This window comes from Dermacentor andersoni, chromosome 1, assembly GCF_023375885.2.
Source record: "Dermacentor andersoni chromosome 1, qqDerAnde1_hic_scaffold, whole genome shotgun sequence".
NCBI lineage: Eukaryota > Metazoa > Arthropoda > Arachnida > Ixodida > Ixodidae > Dermacentor > Dermacentor andersoni.
This window is the reverse complement of record NC_092814.1, coordinates 116,231,990-116,252,206: the sequence shown is the minus strand read 5'-3', so window position 1 is coordinate 116,252,206 and position 20,217 is coordinate 116,231,990. Positions and strand designations below refer to the sequence as shown.

The 20,217-nt window shown below is 44.9% G+C and overlaps 1 protein-coding gene across 1 annotated transcript in view; it reads right to left on the bottom strand.

Annotated features, from left to right (window-relative positions):
• The window catches only part of l(3)76BDm (trafficking protein particle complex subunit 8 homolog l(3)76BDm), a 161,949-nt gene that overhangs the window by 37,142 nt on the left and 104,590 nt on the right, over positions 1–20,217 (bottom strand). The window contains exons 18-22 of the mRNA XM_050191010.3: positions 8,964–9,334; positions 5,248–5,392; positions 5,065–5,161; positions 571–639; positions 432–484 (exon numbers count right to left, since the gene is read on the bottom strand). Coding sequence (XP_050046967.1) covers positions 432–484; positions 571–639; positions 5,065–5,161; positions 5,248–5,392; positions 8,964–9,334 — 735 coding nt within the window. The remainder of the gene's footprint in view (positions 1–431; positions 485–570; positions 640–5,064; positions 5,162–5,247; positions 5,393–8,963; positions 9,335–20,217) is intronic.

Below are 20,217 nucleotides of genomic sequence, written 5' to 3'. Positions count from 1 at the left end.
ATCTAGGTGCACTTTAGATTAAGGGTCACGTTAGAATCTGGTAAATACCAGATGCAGCAGTGGTGGTGTGGACGTTTTTTTCAGCCTCTTATTTTAATTCGACCCATAGAATAATTTGGTCTATTCTGATGGTTTCGTCAAAACCAAAATAACAAAAGCTGACTTCATTTGTAGTTATTGCTTACATTTTTACTCAAATCTTGCATACAGGCACTCCTTCACACCATGTCAACTAAGAGCTTTTATGGGAACTTATGAAATCGTTTGCACTGCTAGAACACTGAAATACTGATTTAACAAACTTTTTTATTTAGTAAACTAATCTGCTGCAAGTACAACTTTATTAAAATGATATCTGAATGCAACTAAGTGTTCACATCAGATATTACTGTTCTTACAGCACACATGACAAGTTAAATAGCTTTACATACTTGCACGCGTGTCAAAGGAAGTTGTGAGACCACTGTTGTGTTGTCTTGGCTTACTGAAAAAGAAAACCTTGTATGTAGTATATGTGAAAATAAGCGATTGGAATGGTACCAAAAAGAGAATAAATGCAGTGATGCTTACATTTAGAACTAAAAGGTGTGACTCGCAGGATCAGGTTTTTTGTTTCTTGGGGCTTTACCACTGGTGTGCCTAAAAATGAAATTGAAAAGGAAGTTTGAAAATTGATAATAAAGAAAGACTCTTGCGAAGCATCAGCTTTGTATTTAACGTCAGGTAACAGTAAACTGAACAAGGAATGAGAACACAATACAACAAGATGCACAGATTTAATCTACTTTATAGAAGAATGACATCGGAACTCTAGTTACACTAGGTGCTTTTTTTTTTTATAGACATATGCAATTAAATATCACCTGTGGCAGATAGCATAATTGTAGTCATTGGGCTAGATTACTAAAAAAAAAGGCAGACATTAGTTGCATGAGAAATCAAAATGCACAATTGACTGATGAAAAAAAATGTACTACTTAACGTTTCAAGTAATCACTTCACGGCACATGTTGCAATTTACCAATTGCAGCTGGTGAGTTCACAAGGTGTATCCGTGTGTAACAGATTTTCAGAATGACACCCGTTTCAAGATAGTCATTCCCAAAATGTGCAATGAAATACATATCGCGTTCCGGTTACTTTTGCATTTCAACGCATAAAACAGCAGTTTGTTAAAAAGTAAGTGGAACAGTAATGCATCCTCACCGCAAGTTTCAAGGCGCATATCCTGAAACCCGTGCGATCCTTAGAATTTGATCCAAGTGAATAATCTTTGCAAATTGACTGGCTTACAATTCATAAATTGCCATATGTGCCATAAAAAAAAATTAATTAAGAAGTAAATTAGTGATGTTTTGTTAATTAGTCAATTATTCAATTCGATTTCTCATGCAAGTAATGTCCACCCCTTTCACTAATCAAGCTCCAGGACCCCAATTACACTGTCTGCCACAGGTTATTTTTAAAAAATTCTTTATGGTCTAAAAAAAAACTTTGTATTTAACTAAGTCAAATGAATTTTTAGCTAAGCCTACCAATAATTCGCACCAAATAAAATACAAAGGTAATTCAGAGGCAAAAGGTATATTTATTTAGAATCACTTGTATGAACATGATTACTTCACATTGAAAATGTGGCAGCAGCGATTTAGGGATATTAAGTGATCTCCCTGTCACACTTGCAGTATGTATAGGAAGGCAGAAGAAAATGAAAGAATTTGGAAGTGTCCAAGTGCAAATATAGAAAGGAGGAGCAGTGGCGTGTTAAAAGTTTTTTTATGTTGAATTCCTATGGCAGATTGCGAGCACTCGGCCGTATCACGAACAAAGCGCATCGTTCCGATGGAGATTGCTCTCGTCAAATCTACGAATGGAATGCGTGCGCTCTCGCAAGGGCACAGGGAAATCAAGTGAGAGGGCGCTAGACTAGAAGTGGATCGGGTAGGCCTCATTACCATCACCACCATTATCTGGACTTGGGAACTTATAGAATCTGAGTTGGAGCTGTCACTATCCAGGAGCAGGAACAAAAATGCACGGCGTGACATAGTGTCCATGTTTTCCATGTCTATAGCTGCCCGCTTCCGGAAACAGGCGACCATGACAGGAAGCAGAGGCGGGTGAAGTAAATATGTCACGCTGAATTCTGATCAAATCTGCCGATTTCGGCGGAGCAAATATTTTTTCTCCGTGGAGTGATCTGGAATTAGTAGCTGTTCCCAATCTGCCATTGGAACACACAACTCACGCTCTCATTCTGCCACTGGAATAAAATTGCTCCATACAAAGCAGAAAAACTTGATCTGAATCTACTATTGGAATTCAACATTAGCGAAGGTGTGAAACCATCGTAGAGTCTTTAGTAGGGGTGTGTGAATATTCAAATTTTCAAATATTTTTCGAATAGTGCTTGCTATTCGATTCGCACTGGACTTTTACTATTCGAAGTATTTGAAGTTCCAGAAAATAAATATAATGGTTTCATTTGCTGAAAATTAAATCGCACCCTGACGCTATTTTAGACAAAATAGCTCGATCAGTGCCCATAGACTAGAAAAAGCACAGTGTAAAAGTACAAAGCGGAGAATCTGCTTATACCGTGTTTTTGCGCGTATAACCCACCACCGCATATAATCTACAACAGTCTGGAAAGCGAAAAAAACATCTCCGCGTATCATCCGCAGAAGTAACTGCATACAACACTGCTCAAATCATTGCAAAAACAGTCTCTGTTCACGGATGCACGACTCATCTACATCGTATCTTCAGCCAGCGACTCTGTTCCCCCATTCTTCGGCGATGCTGGCAAAGCTGGATTCACACACCGGATGTAATCGTGAACGAATCAGTCACATGATACCTGACGTGAATTGCATCACTTCGCAGCTAACACTCGTATGACAGCGGATGACAGTACGGATGGAGAAGCCTTCGGATCGGCAACGGTGACGGAGCAAACGACCGAGCCCCCAATCCCAACGGTGATTTAGCTCACCGCTGTATCGCAAAGCACTTCGCGCAGACTGAGGGAGCGCCGCGGGAACGGGTGACGTACGAGTTTGCCGGCGCCGCGTGCGCCATTCGCTAATTACCAAACGCAAAATGGCTACCCGTAAAGTGGAGGAGAGTGGGCGACCAAGAAAGAGGGGGGAAGGGAGCTGCCACACGCAGGGGTAGGGAGGAATGGTGTTCCCTAGGAGATAAAACTTTGAATGGCAGAGAACCTTGCCTTGAGGTGTGGCTTCACGGCATCACGGCTCGCACTGCCGTGAAGCCACACTTCATCGCGAAATTTGCATATAATCTGCACTCCCACTTTACTGCTACATTTTTTGTTTTACATTTTAGTGCTGGTTATATGTGCAAAAATATGGTAACCGAATGTAACGCACAACCAACTTTTGAGAGTTCAAAATAAAAATAAGCCTGAATGTAATGCTACTAGATTTTTTAAAGCTATGGCATATCCTTATGTTGACTATCAGAATAAAAGCAAAAGACACGCACAATACACCCACATAGAATGCTTTCTTGGGCATGCTTTGCAGTACATTTTTTCAGTAATTTGACCTGGACGTATTCAAAAACTATTCTAAAATATTCGAATTTGCTTCGCACCCAAAATTTTGCTATTCGCACAGCACAAGTTTTTAGCCTACGACAAATTTGTGAGCCTACAGGAGCTTATCAATGAATTCAAAAGCCTATGAATGAAATGCCTGAAAATTTAATATTACTGAAAATTCACAATTTTTACACATTATATGCTGTTATAAACAAATAGTAGCAAGTAATGAAGCCAGTCAGAAAATTGTAAACGTTTTGAATAGTGTTCAACGTGACAGAAAGGTCTTGTGTTTCAGGGCTAAATAAAAGAAATCCCCTCTCCCTGAAATATATATACACACAGTTAAACCTCAATATAACAAATTCGGTAAAATTTCCAATTTGCATTATATTGAAATTTCAGTATAGTGAAATTTGTTTTTATGCAATTAAGTACAGCTGCCGATTAATTTTTCTTACATGGAAGGGGCGGCAAAATTTTCCAGGAAAAAGCAAATTTGAATCAGAAAAAGAATTTCATTTTGATGAATTTGAGTCGGCGACAAATGATATGGTTTCATGCCGTGTCAACGATATCTTCACATTGGCAGTACGAAGCGAAGCCAGCCACACTGTCACGTCCACTCCGCCCCTGTGGCTAATGTGTTGCCTGCAGTAGGATGACACTATCATAAAGAGCATCGGCAGTGGGGAGCGAATCTTTCGTCTGCCTCTGGCTTGAACATGACTCCAAAACTCACGATTATGAAACCTCCAGTACTAATTATGTGGGAAGACAGCGCACGTGATGCCATGACGTCTGAGCATACCCAACATTTGTACATGCCGCAGATTACCTCTAAAAACCTTAAAACAGGGTGCACGAGTTGCGTACGCGCTCAGCCACACACAGCCATGTGAACCAAGGCCGTGGCAGAAAAGCAGACACACATCAACTTGCCCTCCCCCCCTTGCATGCGCTTGATCACATTATTGCAAGCTCGCTCCCCTCATCCCTTTTACCGTGCTCACGCAAAAAGGCGGCATGCTCATCAAGCTACCATTCTTGGCTCACCCTTGCATGCTTTCACTTGCGTCCAAAGCATACAGTGTGTGGGGCATGCTAGGATCTTATCGCAATTTGAGAGGTGCGTTCACAAGTAGCCACTTCTAATTCAACCATTTGATCTTATGCTTCAGCAGAAGTTTCCATTTATTGTCTCGGTATTCCTTTGTGATGGTAGTAAAATTTTACTCTATTGAAATCGTGTATAAATACACTTCTTTATATTGAGGCTCTAAATACATGGTGCTCTATGGACAAGAAGCTATAAAAAGTTAAACACTTCATTATATCGAGATTTAACTGCATATTTTTTAAGAAATGCTATTGTAGTGCTTCTGCAGCCTGACAGGCACTAAAATCTACTGCAGCCCCAAAAACATGTGCTTCTGCATAGTACCCCAATTTGGAAAACAACATTACTCATAAAAGCAAAATTGCCATGACAAACTTACCCAATTTGGGATGTGATGTGAGGGGAACCAAGCTCCAGACCCGGCTTACACAGGTCACTTGCAGCAGGCTCAAGTCAACGCCACTGAGGCCATCTGTCTGCACCACATATACACAAGAACCAGCCCAGCAGTTAGTTACATGCAGAGTGTCTGCCACAGCTGGTCCACAAGCCCACAGCTTACCTCACAGGCATTGGATACCTGAAGAGAGATGAGTGCTCCATTGGGGGAGTTTGCCACACCAAGAGAAACACTCTGGCGAACAGATGCCTGCAGCGTTAACGATGGCAGAGTGGTAAAGCTGATGTGGTGCCACAGAACACGGTGCCTGCATAATAAAGTGAAGAGAGAGTCAAACACTACAAGTTTACATTAAATTACCATGACTAGCTCTGCTGGTCATCCGAACTCAACACGAAGTCAAATATATGACAAGCGTAATAAATAGAGGTGTGCGAATATGCTAAGCTTCAAATATTCGATTCGAAAAACCCTTTTACTATTCGAAATATTCGAATCCCCAAAAATTGCTAGTGTCGGTTCTTCAAGTCACCTTCGCAGCAGTACAACCGCGTTATGCGGCGAAGCATACAGAATGTAGAGCGGTGAAGCATTTTTTCCGAGCAGTGAAGCATATCATAAGAAGGGGGTACTGTCACGGGACCCCTGCCTGGTGCTTATGACTACCCGACACAATCAGCTCAAGTACTCACACTGTGCTGCCTCTTCATGCATCTGGACAACAGCAGCCGACAGATGAAAACTTCTGTGTCTGCTACTAATCTGGTTAGGCACCTGAAAACACGGTTTCCTAACTACAAATTTGACGAAGTAGCAAGCTCGACAATGTTCCTAGATCATCGTTCTAAAGCAGCTGAATACCACCAGGATGCTTCAATGGTAAAATGGATTAAAAACCTGGCTTTAGAAAAAGCAATGAAAATTTCCACACCAAAGAACCCAGACATGTCTTCAACAACAAAAGCTTCTGAAGAGGCTCCTTCCATGTCAGCACTCCTTCCTGTAAGCACTACCAGCAGCAATTTTCACTTACTTGTAGCAGCAATTTTCCCTGCCACAAGCACAGGTTTAAAGATATGTGCATGATGAAATTTTGGGCCAAAAAGAAGATCCGTGCGAGTGGCGTTGTAAGCATGATGCCCACAGTTGGCTCAGCTTGCAAAGAGATACCTGCCAATACCAAACACTAGTATGTACAGTGAGCAGCTCTCTTTGGTGTCTGAAGGAATGTGACACGCAAGAGGGGTCGCTGCTCCCCAAACGTGTAGAGCAGCTATCTTTCTTCATGACAACATTAATTAACTGCAGTTATGATAATGTCAAGCAAAAGCGTTTACTACAGGATTTTTTTTTACCACAAAGCATAATTTTCCTGTACATTGTTTACTGTACAATAAACTTGCTCCTTTTTTTTAAACCTCTGCTTGTTAAAAAAAACTGCATTTTTTCAAGACCAATAGTATTTGTTTTCGAAAAATATTCTAAAAATATTTGATTCGATTGACACTTGCTTTTCATTATTTGAATTTGTTTAGAAATTGAAAAGCTGATATCCACATACACCTAGCAATAAACTCTGCTACCAGCACACTGTAGCAGACCAGTACACTCACGGGGCACATATTGTTATTGAATAGACCACATGCAAAACTCCACAATCAGGCTTCTCTCCATAGCTCAAATGCTGCGAGTAAAATAGTAGATCTGGAGTTTAACCATTTAAGAACGGGACATATTAATACTCTAAAAAAATTTTCTTCTATCTAAATTGTCCAAACACATTCAGAATAAGCATAATCATTGTAAAAGAATATATATTTTGTGGAAACTATTTCAGCAATAGGGGGAAACACCAGGCAGAAAACTAGAAGTGGGCTTCACCCCAAGCCAACTATGGCATCGTTGGAATTTGTACTAAGAGCTCTCGTCATATGTGAACCATAGGTGTACATTCCGTTTGCTTTACATCGTGTGTGTGATACCACCCCAGTCAGAGATGTTGCATCGATCTATCTCCTCTGACCGTGCTTTCAAAATAAAGTGAGGCACTTGCCAAACTTTTTCTATCCTGATTCTTTGTTCCTACTCTAAATGGACAAATGGCACATGCTGTCTTTCATCAAGTGTTGGCCAAAGACATTTAGCCACTAATCTTGTACTCAATACTGAAACTCAGCAAGAAATTATATATATATATATATATATATATATATATATATATATATATATATATATATATATATATATATATATATATATTTTTTTTTTTTTTTTTCTGATGTGTTGCCTGTAGGAAACACTTGTCCATAAAGGGTTTTTAAGAAGGAAGCAAGTTAGTGCTCATGAAGTGAAAAATGACAGTGGGAGAGCAGCTTATGAAACATGTCCGAAGCTCTGCATAGCAGCACACTATAAAACTTGTTATTTCCAAGCATTCAGTACTGTTGGGGCAAATTAAGTATCAGGTGCAAGATCCTTGTGAAGATTATACTCGTGAACAACTTTCTGTCACAATAAAGGGAAAGCTATGGGGGCGGAGCTTCTGCACACGTGTTACCGCGTCAAGTATTCCAGCAGCGTTTGACAGTGCATTTGGTTTTTTGGAACAGATACTGAATCAGCATAGCTTCCATGCGCAATGGTTGCACATTGCTCAGATGCAGAAGAGCAAAGCAGAAAAAGAATTCAAGTTTAACATTAATGGTATTTTTTGTCTCATGTTGCTGTTCTACGAGGGCAAATCAGAAAGTCATTGCCCCTATTTTTTATAAGCCAAAATAAGGTACGCACAGGCAATTACAAATATACATACTATTCTACATACCTTACACTATTTTTCCACATAGTCCTCACACCGGTTCAGACATCTATCCCATCGCAGCACTTAATTTGAGATTCCCCTGTGGTAGAATTCGTCTGGCTGACTGTGGAACCACCGTCGGACTGCTGTCTTGGCTTCATCGTTGCATGTGAATCGCAACACCACTACCTCACACTTCTCAAAGCGAGACATCTTTCCCCACATGTGGGCTACATTTCCCTGTGGATTTCAATGGGTGTTCGTCCTTTGCTTTGTAAAATACGAATCACACTTCATTGCTCGCAGACAGTGGACATGTGAAGCACAACTGCCATCTTCAACAACTGACTGCAGCGCTGTGCCGTGGAGATACCAACAGATAAGGCCAGGCCAGTCCAAGAAAGGTCCTTCGCTGGGAATGGATATGTTGACTTTGCATTTACAGCCGTAATTTGGCTAATATATATATATAGGGGCAAAGACTTTCTGATTCGCCCTCGTATATGAGGTGTTCTGTTTTCTCTTCCCCCGCTTAAACTACGCGGATGAAGACATGGGCCTTCTTTCAGAAGCACTCTTACTTGTGCCCGCTTTGTGTCCGTAGCTTTCCCTTCATTGCCAAAGAAAGACGTCCACGATTATAGTGCCTAGGCAATTCTACCAAAGTACTGCAGTTACCTAAACAAAAACAGCTGCCAGTAATTTGATTGGGATTTAATGTGGCTAAACAAATTAATCACAGATATTTTAGCCAGTGCTGTCAGGGACATCAATGGCTTGGCAGTACTAAGACTGACATCATATCTGCCTTGACAAAACAGACACTACTTCTATCTAGTTTGCAGAGTGCCCCACAGCCACAGCTGCCTCTTTTTTAGGTAAGAAAAGTGATTTGCATTAATTTACGACATGAAGAGCAATCCTCGAATTTGGAAGATAAAACGGAAAAATATAAACTGACTACACACTTAACTTTTCTTTATTGCTCCAGATTCCTTTTACAGTATTATATGTTCCCTATGTGGGTGCCCTCCCAAAGGGCTAAGGGTATTTGGAATAAACTAACTAGTAGACTCACGAAAGCTGTCCCTGGGGGCCTTGGTAATAGAACAAAAGATGCAGCATGTGCCGACCAGGCTTCTCAGCACCCCGCAGCCAGAAAGGCAGTGCCACTCCTTGGCCGCCCTCCATATGGGCACCCACAGCCGGGGCTTGCACCCAGGCCAGCGGAGGTGCCTGTGCCAGCACAGGTGGGCTTGGCCGGAGCGGCTCCTCATGGTACGCCTCATCCTCATCATCAGACACAGAACACAAGCAAAACAAGTGTGGCTGTGCACATGCAAGCCGCAAGGAATGCAATGCCGGACAGCCATCTGCGTTGCGCAGCTCCACAGTAGCCTTCCGCACTTCTCCGCAGAGTAGTTGGCTGGGTAGCTCCGAAAAGGTCACCTGTGTCCACATATGAGAAGCAAGTTCCAAGTTGAACACAGAAGTTGCCATTACAGAAGTAGGAGCAGAAAAACACTTTCACTGTTTAGCGCTTCACAAACACCAGTATGCGCAATATATTTTAAAGCAAGTCCTCCGATTCTTTATATGAAGGCTACAGTAGATGCAAGGAGATACTTTTTTGCTGCGTCCTTCAATTCATCACAATCACAAGATCTGAATCCTCACATGCGGTGGTGTAAATAATAGAAATGGCCAATGCAAGCAAGGTTTGAAGAAAACAAGGGCGACAAGCTATTCTCGCAAGTAAATCTGCTTGTGTAGCATTATTATAGAGCAGGGGTTCCCAAACTGGGTTCCACGAAAGGCATTTTAGCGTTCCACAAGCGTTTCAGAATAAATCTTACCCTATTCTGTTTTTCACCATTCACTTCAACAATTTTGTGATATAGAGAAAAAATTTCACATTACATTTTGGATTTAATAAAGCGATCTCATGCCACATCCATTTTTAGTAGTCTGCAAGAGAGCCACATGGCAACGGCATGAAAGACTCATCCCTGTGACATCAATTATTTGTAAGCCCACATTGGCCACGTGTTTCATTGTGCTCGAAAGGACGATTTGGAACATATGAGCTGGAATCAACTGTGAAGTTGTGGAAGCTGGAGCCACTTCCAACTTTAGTGGCGTCTACCTGGTCACATATTGTTGCCAACAGATGATGATAATGGCTGTTTAAATGGCACATAACAGACACATAAGGTGCGCTCACACTTGATTTCGAGTTCAGGATGCATCAGTATTGGCACGGTGCAGTTTCGATACAGACATGGGCCGGAATAATGTAAAACTCTTCCAATCTGTTTTTATTCCAAATATGTCATTAACCTCCTGTCATAGGTCAAAATGGCTTGGACTCCACCCAAATGGGCAGGGTGCCAGCTTGTATGGGCGTGGCCTGAGCCATTTCGACCTATCATGGAAGGCTAATGATGCACTTGGAAGAAAAAATTTGAATATTTTTACATTATTCCGGCCATGGTCCGTCTTATCAGAATGAAAACATGCAACAAGTGTTTCGATGTGCATGAGGAGCACCCCTGCATGTTGGGCAATATGGGCATTTAGGCTTACTGTTGTAAATGGTATGTTGAAGACCACTGCATAGCACTAGTGACTTCCAATATTTGTTTGCGAACAATAAAATAAGCTTTTGTGCTTCCAACACTTCATTCGCGTGAAGATGCCGTTTATGGCATGTGGTGCCAAGAGTGGTGTGAAAAAAAATTACTTTTCTATGTATTATTGTGAGTTCCTTATCAAGAGAGATGGCAAGGCGCAGAAAGAGCCCCAAAACCCACCACTGATTCATTTGGCAGTATTTTCCTGGTCCTAATTTGTGCCCACTTGCTGTGTCCCAAGTATAAAACTAATGTAAAAATGACATTAAAGCTCCTAAACAAGGTAGAAATCTAACAAGCATCCAATTTTTAGCAAGGAAAACAGGCAAGGGTTTATAATACATGTGCTGCATGACGACGGCCGGTTTTCTAAAGTCAGCTTCGTTACAATAAATCCAAGTTATGTGAAACGCCATGAAGGTGGTTTTGGTATCATATCCAATTGCACTGCAGAGGCAATTTTTCGACCCAATTTTCTAAAAAAGAAGAAAAGAAAAGGCGCATGCTAGAATTGGGTAAATACTCCGGGTGTGCGAATATCACCTAATTGAATCAAATAGTGGATGTTTGAATAATTAAATTTTTTGAATATTCTATATACTATTCGGTGTAGAGACCTGCGCAGTGCCATATATGTTATGTGCATCGCGGAGCCCCTCGTACTTTATCCCGCCCAAGCAAGCATTTTTGGTGCGAAAGGAGCGCCAAGCATTGTGCAGACAGGCCGCCCCGGCTAGCCTCGGCTGATGCGGTAGCAGACTTGGTCACTGCGAGCGCTCCCCGACGTTGGCTTGACGTGAGGATCGTATACACAGCGCCCGAACGCCTCAATTTGCGCTGCATTGGCCGGTTCCGCCTCTGTCAATACAAGGTTCGTGTGAGTCGACAGGATCGCTCAAAATGTTAACGCGGCGCGGAGGGGTAACGGCAACCAAAGCAGCGCGTATTCAGTAAAGTGTGGAAGCATGTGCGAAGATCGGGCCAATTAGCTGCCAAAAGGCATGCAGCGCATGTTGGATACGCGGCACCGAACTTCACACCGCATCAACAGCCATCAAGCTAACCCGTGCGCATGATCTTGAGACCCATCATTGATAAGTTACCCGTACGAACATGGTGGCGGCAAGCATACATTGTAAAAATGTTTACACCCTTAAGGGTGTTTTCTTGTCGCACGGGTAACATCCTTACCATTAGGGCCTTACAAAAATTGATAGAGGACGATCACAGAGCTAACTAGACGTGCGATGACAAAAGACGTAGTTGAAAACTATGTAATCATTCTGACAGTCTTGGGTGCACAGAAACATCCGACACGAGAATCTCACAGGGATAGATATGAAACTCTCATATATTTCTGTGCGCCCAACGCTGTCAGAATGATTACATAGTTTTCAGCTACGTCGTTTGTCATTGCACGTCTAATTATACATATATATTGTGGGGAGCACACGCGCACATCTTCCCCCGCGCCGTCGCATCAAGAGCCGGCATATACAGGGGAGAGGCGCACTATGCCCTCTCCCGATTCTCCCTCGCTCTCGCGACGCGCGCGCGCCCTTCCTCCCCGACTCGCGTGCAGGTTGCTGACGGGCGAGGAGGACATTCCCCTCGCCCAGGTAAAAAGGTACAAAACAGCGCGACCGGGGGAGACCCTCTCTCTCTGAGGCCGGACCCCTAACCTGCCGGACTGGAGTACCTTTCGCAACCCGTGAGTGACCATGTTGCCTGACTATCCCGGGCAACGAGGCCAGCCTATTTATTACTATTACAGAGAGGACGTCCCTCTGCCAGTGTTCTTTATTACCGGTAGCAATAAACATTCTTACAGTTGACGCCGCTGGTTGCCTTATTCGTTCAAACCCAACGTAGCCGCGATTCCCGCGCTACGGGTCGGGGAGTAACACAAAATGACTGCGTGGGGCTATTTCCGGAGCTCGTCTTCAGCCCTAGCCGCACGCAGAGTGGAACCCCCACAATATATAGCTTCGTTGTCCTCTATAAATTTTTGTCCCGCCCTAATGGTAAGGGTGATACCCGTGCAACAAGAAAACACCCTTAAGGGTGTAAACATTTTTACAGTGTAACGAGACAGCTTGCGGCCCGTTACCACACCACCCATCAGCGAACTCTCGTCACAGTCAGACCGCCAGGCATTAGGCCTAATCAGCGCTGCTCTATCAGGTGTTGGAGACTAAAGTTACTGTTTCATGCCGAATCGGCATTAATCTATTCACAGCAGCCGCACGACCCTCGGAAAGCCGACAAACCGCCTCACAAACAGAAGTGATTGCACAGGATATAGTTGGATACAACTTTAGTATGCAGTGAAGCCCCGCCCACGCCCTCATAACCGCCAGCCACTGTTCCTCCGTGAGGCTGCAAATAGTTCGTACTTCAAACTTTCCCTGTTACCTGAATAAGGCAGTAACCATAAAAATAAGATTATAAGCACATAATTTTTTACGTTTTCACTCATCTATTATACTGCAACTGTGAAAGCCTAATTCTTTATTGAACTGAAATAAACCACTTGCTTCGCCTCAACTATTTATTGTAAAGTTTCACTTCAGTTAGCAGTGAAGTTTCATGAGTAAAACGGGCTCAGCAATGAAATGAACTGTACTGTGGACTTTTGAAGAGGGAAATGCTCTGACTCCATACACTTTTGTCCATGTCTGTTGCACACCTCATTGCTTCCGCCGATGAAAAGACACTTCAAGAACAGCAGATGCTCCAGAGGTATCAAGTACGGCGCCATCTTGAAAAGGTTGCCTGACGACGATTTTGTATGCTTCTGTGATTGGCTGGTGGAGTAACACAACCCTGTGCAGTCCGTGTGCCTTGGTTGCCAAGTGCTTTCTTTTTAAGTTGTATCTTACTATAGCAACAAAGTTGTTCATGGCCGCCATCTTTGCAACACACTGTATGGCAGCCTTACTCCCAATGCAATTTGCAGACACAGATCGTTATTTTTGTAGCTTCGAGCAATCAGTTGCTTGACTAGCTTGGCTAGCTTTGGATTTACACGGCAGACACAAAGGCATCACGACAGGTTGCGTGTATTTGCGCAGACAGCGGATAAAAGAGAGAGAGGGGGGGGAGCATCTCACGAACTTGACGAGAACCTCCAGATCTCATAATCTTTGACAGGTGGCAAATAATGCTGACCATGACAATGAAATGGCGCAGATAGCACTTGCTCTTTACCGTCGGCTATGCATGGAGCGGTGATCGAGTCACATGATGTGCGGTCTTTTCATATGTCGCTCATATTCACCTACCTGCCGTAATGATGGGATAGCCTTTCTGTATTTTTGAGAAAATGTGGAAAGCAACACTTTCTATGCAATGAATAGAAGTTTGCCACAAAACACAAGTCCACTATTAAATTGAGAACCTGATTCATATTCAGTACAACAAAACATCACTAATTCATCAGTATCTGAGGGAAAGAGCGCTTCGTTCTATTAAACAGAAATTCTATAAGTAAAAAAAAAAAAATTTCTAGACCTTTGTATACGAGAACTGAGCTGTAATCAGTGCTGGCATATAATTTGGTGTTCCCTTTAATAGGGTCCTGAACCACTTTTAATTGAAGTCAAGAAATGCATTCGAAGTTAAATTAAGACTATTTCAGAAATGCTTTGCCGCAAGAAGTTCTTCAATGCGTTCAGCAGAAGCGGAGTTATTGGCAATCAAACACACTGTTTGGGGTGCTTCTGCTCCTTCTTCAAAGATTTGCACTGTGAAGGCTACGGCAGAGTGGGGTGTGCCCATAATGCTCCACCTCCTTAACCTCACTGCGGCATGCAGTTTAAATTTGATTTTGGATGTTCCCGTAGATGTACCATTTCAGATTTTGGTGCCTTTGACACACCAAATGTGGTTGTCATCACCGATCCACAGTGCACTCAACCAGTGGACTCATCATGGCATCGCACGGCAACCGTGGATCTAGACTACATAGAAGACCCCAGCTACATGCAACTGCAGCATTTGCTTAGTGTATGACAGGGCTAGAGTGTGCGCTCACGCTCATATGCTCCTGTCTGGCTATGCTACGTGGTGTGGACTAGCTTTGCCCTGCACCAGCTTGACCGATGGCGTGACCGATGGCCTGATTGATGGCTTGCAAGCATGCGTGTGGTCTGATCTTAAGTTTCGCGTGGTCCGAGGCCAGTTGAGCATTCGAAACTAGTCAAAATTAGTGAGGCCCGATGGCTACGATACCGATAAGCAGGGTGGCCAAAGTTTAATTCCTACGCAGGCACTTGCGGCCGAGCGTGAGCAGATGATAGTTGCCTTCTTTCAGAAGTATATAATTATGATCGAAATTAAAACGCAGATTTTCGCTTAGTTCAGCCTGTTTATAAAGCTGCGTCGATAAATATACACAGTAACAGTAGGAAGAAGTGACTGATCCAAACACTTTCCTTGACTGATGTCAGCTATTGGCCAATAGCAGCTGCATATGGGAATCTGCTACATCATGAAATAAAGTGTCCAGAAAAGAGTGAGGAGCAGGCTTCTGTTGAAAAGAGAGCATTTGTTCGGAGCTTGGTTTAGCAGAGACAAGTAATACATGTTTCGACAGGTTCAGAATGGAGAGTCGACTGGCGGTGGCGCTCCCGTCGGGTGAGCAGGGGTCAATGACCCCCACGTGGAGGCCCGGTAAATGAGGCAAACTGGTTTACTGCGGAGGGGGACAACGAGTAGAGGGACGGTTGTTACAAGGGCTCCCCCCTAGAATGCCGGAGGCTTAGGTGTGAATCGCGGAAGGAACGAAAAGTTAATGTTCAAGATAGGCTGGTTTCACGTGGTCGCACAACACTGTCTTTTCTTTGCCGCGAATGTCAATCTTCCAGGCTTTCTCTGAAGGCAAAACCACATGAAAGAGGCCCTCATAGGAAGAAGTCAATGGTGGCTTGATAGACTCGCACCGCAGAAAGATGTGCATGGTTGTGTCCACTGTCGGGAAACTAACCACAGGCTGCCCACAGGCAATACAAGGGGGCGTAGGTCAAACTGGTCGAGCCAGGAATGTAGCCTAAGTGCTGCACAGCTGCTGGTGGAGTGCCTTGTTGGGTGCCAAAAAACTGGCCTGGAACGCGGATTGCTGATCCATAGAGCATCTTGGCTGCACTGACTCCGGGGTCATCCTTGATTCTTGTTCGCAGCCCCAGTAGTACTAGGAGTAGCCTTTCCACCCAGTGCTGTGTGTCGAACGTGGCAGTCAATGATGCCTTCAGTTATCGGTGGAGACGCTCGACCATGCCGCTGCTCTGTGGGTGGTAAGCCGTGGTGTTATGCAGGCGTGTGCTGAGCATTCTCACCAGGGCAGAAAAAAGCGAGCTTTGGAATTGTCGGCCTCGGTCAGTAGCTATTCGCAAAGGGTAACCGTACCGCAACACCCACGTAGCAACAAATGCTTCCGCTACTGTTTCGGCCATGATGTCTTGTAGAGGCCACCTTGAGTACTGGTCGACACAGGTGAAGAAGTACCCGAAACCTTGGTAGGGCGAAAGAGGCCCCACCAAGTCTAAATACACATGATTGAAATGGCTCTCTGGTGGTTGAAACGGCTGCACCGCTTAATGCGTGTGCCGGGTCACTTTCACGGCTTGACAGGCTTGGCAGCTTCTTGCCCAGCTTCGAACATCTTTGTTGATCCCTGGTTAGATGAGGCAGTCTGCGATAAGCCTCTGTGTCGGTCTGATGCTGGCATGGCTTAGCTCGTCCAGTGAATCGAATGTTGGCTGCCGAAACTTATGGGGCACGAACGGGCAAGGAGCTGCCTGCGATGTGTTGCATGTGCCCAATGTTGTGTACGGAAGTGGCACCTCCACAAGCTGGAGCGACGAACCTATTTGCCGCAATGGCGCAGCTTGGGGTCGTTTAGCTGGGCGGAAGCTAAAGCTTGGAAATCTACAGGGCCAGCAGGCACAGTGCCTATTTGCAACAGTCTGTTAGCTGCCTGATTTTCAGTCCCAGAGATGTGGCGGATGTCCGCAGAAAATTCGGAGATAAAGTTGCCAAAACTCACGTTCTGAGTACGAGGAACTGTTGTTCTTGAAAACGAAGGTCAACAGCTTGTGATCGGTCAGAATGTAAAATCTACAGCCTTCGAGAAAAAAACAGAAATGCATGACAGTGCAACAGATGGCCACCATCTCCCTCCCAAAGGTGCTGTAGCAAGCTTCTATAGGTTTCAGGAGCTTTGAGAAGAAGCCCAGTGGCCTCCAGTCTGTGCCGTCGTGCTGCTGCAGTACTGCATCCACTGCCGTGGTCGATGAGTCTACCATAAGGCGAGTTAGGGCGTCGGGCAACGGATGAATCAGCAACGCTGCAGTAGCCATCTGCGTTTTGGCTTTCTGGAAGGTGTGTTCGTGCTCCAAGGACCAGTGGAAGGTAAGGTGGTTTTTTGGAGTTACGACACAGCAGGTCAATAAGCGGCTGAAGAACTTGCGCACAGGATGGTATGAAGCACCTGTGAAAATTTATGAGCCCCAGAAACTCGCACAACTTCCAGAAGGAAGTTGGAGAGAAGTCCTCGATTGCCCGCACCCGTGACTCCAGCGGCTTGATGCCTTGGGACGAAATGTGAAGCTGAGAAAATCCCGGGCTTTAATTCCGAAAATGCATTGCTGCCACTTTAGGACTAGGCTGTGTTCATCCAGTCACTCCAATAGAAGACGAAGGTGCTCTTTGTGTTCTTCGTCTGTTCGACTTGCAACGAGAATGTCGTCAAGGTAAATGAAAATGAACGAGAGTCTGCACATAACCTCGTCCATGAACCTATGAAAAGTTTGCGCTGCATTCTTCAAACTGTAAGGCATACGGACAAACTCAAATAGGCCGAATGGAGTAGCGATTGCGGTCTTCGGAATTATGCTGGGTTCAACAGGAATTTGGTAGTGTGCACTCATCAAATCAATCTTGCTGCATATTTTGGTTCCTGCAAGACAAGCGCCAAAGTCATGTATGTGGCAAAGGGGATATTGATCCGGAGTAGTGACGGATCAATATTAAAGCTCAGTAATCACTACAAGGCCACCAGTCACCACTGTCCTGCTTTGGATACAGATAGAGAGGTGAAGACCAATTGCTGGAGGAAGGACGAATGACGCTGAGCTGAAGCATGCGTGCGAACTGACAGCAGGCGGCTTCCAACCTTTGTACGGTGAGCCTCCATGGCTGAGCGGCGACAGGTGGGCCAGTGGTGGGGACATGATGAGTCACCTTGGATTTCATGGGCAGCGCCTAGTTTTGGGGCTTCGTGAGTTGCGGGTGCTTGGCAAGTACATTGTTGTACGTTGAGACCAGCCGAAACGTAAGGATGCCAGATGAGGTGAGGCTGGACTGCAGGCCAAGTAGATTGAGGGATGTGACATTATCCTTTAGGTTCCGATCGCGAGTACTCACATCTAGGTTGAAATGGCTGAGGGAGTCCGCTCCCAGTATGGCAAGCTGACGTTGGCGATCACAAACACCTGCCTGTGTAAGTGCTGAAGTTCGATGTCTAGCGTTCCTGACCAGAGCCCGTACGATGCAATGGCAGTGTTGTTCACTGCGTGGAGCGTGGGTGTGGACATGCAAAGTTGGCAATCTGCGGCCATAGCAGGAACTATACGGTCAACTACGAAGAATAGGCGGCTTGCGCGAGGGCCGATGTCGCATGCCGCCGTTAACGAATGGCCAGCACATTTCCTGTCCATCAACAGGGCTGAGTGAAGAGATTTGTTTGTTCGCAAAAGCGACGACGATAACAGCACAACTGCCACAGCGAGTCTCTAGGTGCACTGCGAGACTGTGAAGGCAAATGGTTGAGCTTGAGTTGGTCACCAGTGTTGCGACCTGTCTTCAGCTTCTCCTGTGCACTGGTAAGGCAGTCGACTGTTTCCTCTAGGCGCAAGAGTCGGTCTCCTGGCTCTGAGACTCTCGCAGCAGCGATAGGTAGCTGTGCCACAGATGAGCAGCCACATATGCAGTCAGAAAGTGCAGCTAGCCGATTAAGACTCATCTCATCGGAACTCGTCCGCCAGCACCATGCGTGCGGACGGTGGGAGGCGCCGCAAAAACAGCTAGTGCAAAATTAGAAGCTGACTCTCGTTTGGGGAGTGGCCACCCAGCAACTGATGCAACCTGAGCAGGAGTTGTGATGGCCGTTCGTTGCAGAGTTTCTCAGAGAGCAGCTGTTGAAGCCTACTCTATTGCGATGGCTCGAAGCGCTGCAGGACCGTGCGTTTCAGGTAGTCGTATGCTGTGGCCGAAGGCGTACTCACTAGGTCATCTATGGCATCGGCGATGTTGGAAGGTAGGTACGACGTGCAGGTACCTTGCTGTCTGTGAAACGATGCGCCGGAGTTGAAAATAGGCCACTACTTGCATAAACCAAACTCGAGGATTCTTGTGCCAAAAGCTGGGAAGCTGAAGCTCTGCGGCGATGACAGGAGACGTAATCGTCGCGACTTCTGCATCAGCAGGAGCAGCATCATCCATAGCAGTGTTCGAAATTTAAAAAAAACTTACATGTCCTGGGTCACCACTTGTTCGGAGCTCGGTTTAGCAGAGGCAAGTAAAATACGTTTTGACAGGTTGAGAACGGAGAGTCAACTGGCTTTATTCAGGAGTAAAAGCAGGTTTGCAGAGTGGCTGTGGTGGCGCCTCGTCGGGCGAGCAGGGGGCAATGACACCCACATAGAGGCACGGCAAATGAGGTAAACTGGTTTCTAGCGGTGGGGGACAACGAGTAGATGGACGGTCACTACATGTTTGAGAGAAAGGTGACTTCGCACTCGCGCAATCCATGTGCCATGCATGATCGCAAATTTTGGCAGAGATGTTCACAGCAGCGAATGCTATTCAGAGACTGTTTTTTCACCAAGCTCGAGAGGTGGTTCAGAGCCCTTTAATAAGTGTAGACCATACTGTATATCTTAATGTCTATGCATCTATGTTACTGATAGCATGCTACATTCTTGTTATGCAACGCCAGGAGACTCCCGAGGATGTGCAGGACCGAATTTTCTTGCCCAAAATTATTAAACATTAAATTTTGTGAAAGATCTGATATTCAAACTAATTTCGATTCGAAATTTAATATTCAGTAATCGCACACTCCTAGTAAATATCGTAATCAGATATTATGAGCTACGGTTATTGCTTGAAAAGCTTCCTAAGGATGGCAGAAAATAGGCATTTTTGACAGGAGATGACGTGCGTTCAACGCATTGTCTAAGCTCTGCCAAGGCAGACGCTATTACTAAAGTGGTCGCTATTGGGGTCACCATAGAGATGAGGAGCATGCGCAGGGATTAGTCAAGTTCAAGTTAACCGGCGAAGGCCAATTTTGGGATCGAAATAAGAAATGTTTGAGCCTATAGAAATGCAAATAATCCACTGATGACGGAGTGGTCGGCTCCAGTGTCTACAAGTGTGGTGACTTCGTGGCCATCGAGAAGCATGTCGAGGTCGGTGGTTCTTTGGCTTCCGTTGCAGTTAGGTCTTGGCGTCGGATCACGGCTGCATCGCGTTGACCTGTGGCTGGTACGTGGCATCGTCAGGTCGTATTTCGTCAGTGTATTCTTGACTTCCAGGCTTCGTCAGGATGGCGGTGTGCTGTCGCTATGTCATCAAGCTAGATGTTGATGTGTTGTCGTTGGCGGAGGATCTTCAGCATTTCGACGTGCAGCATCC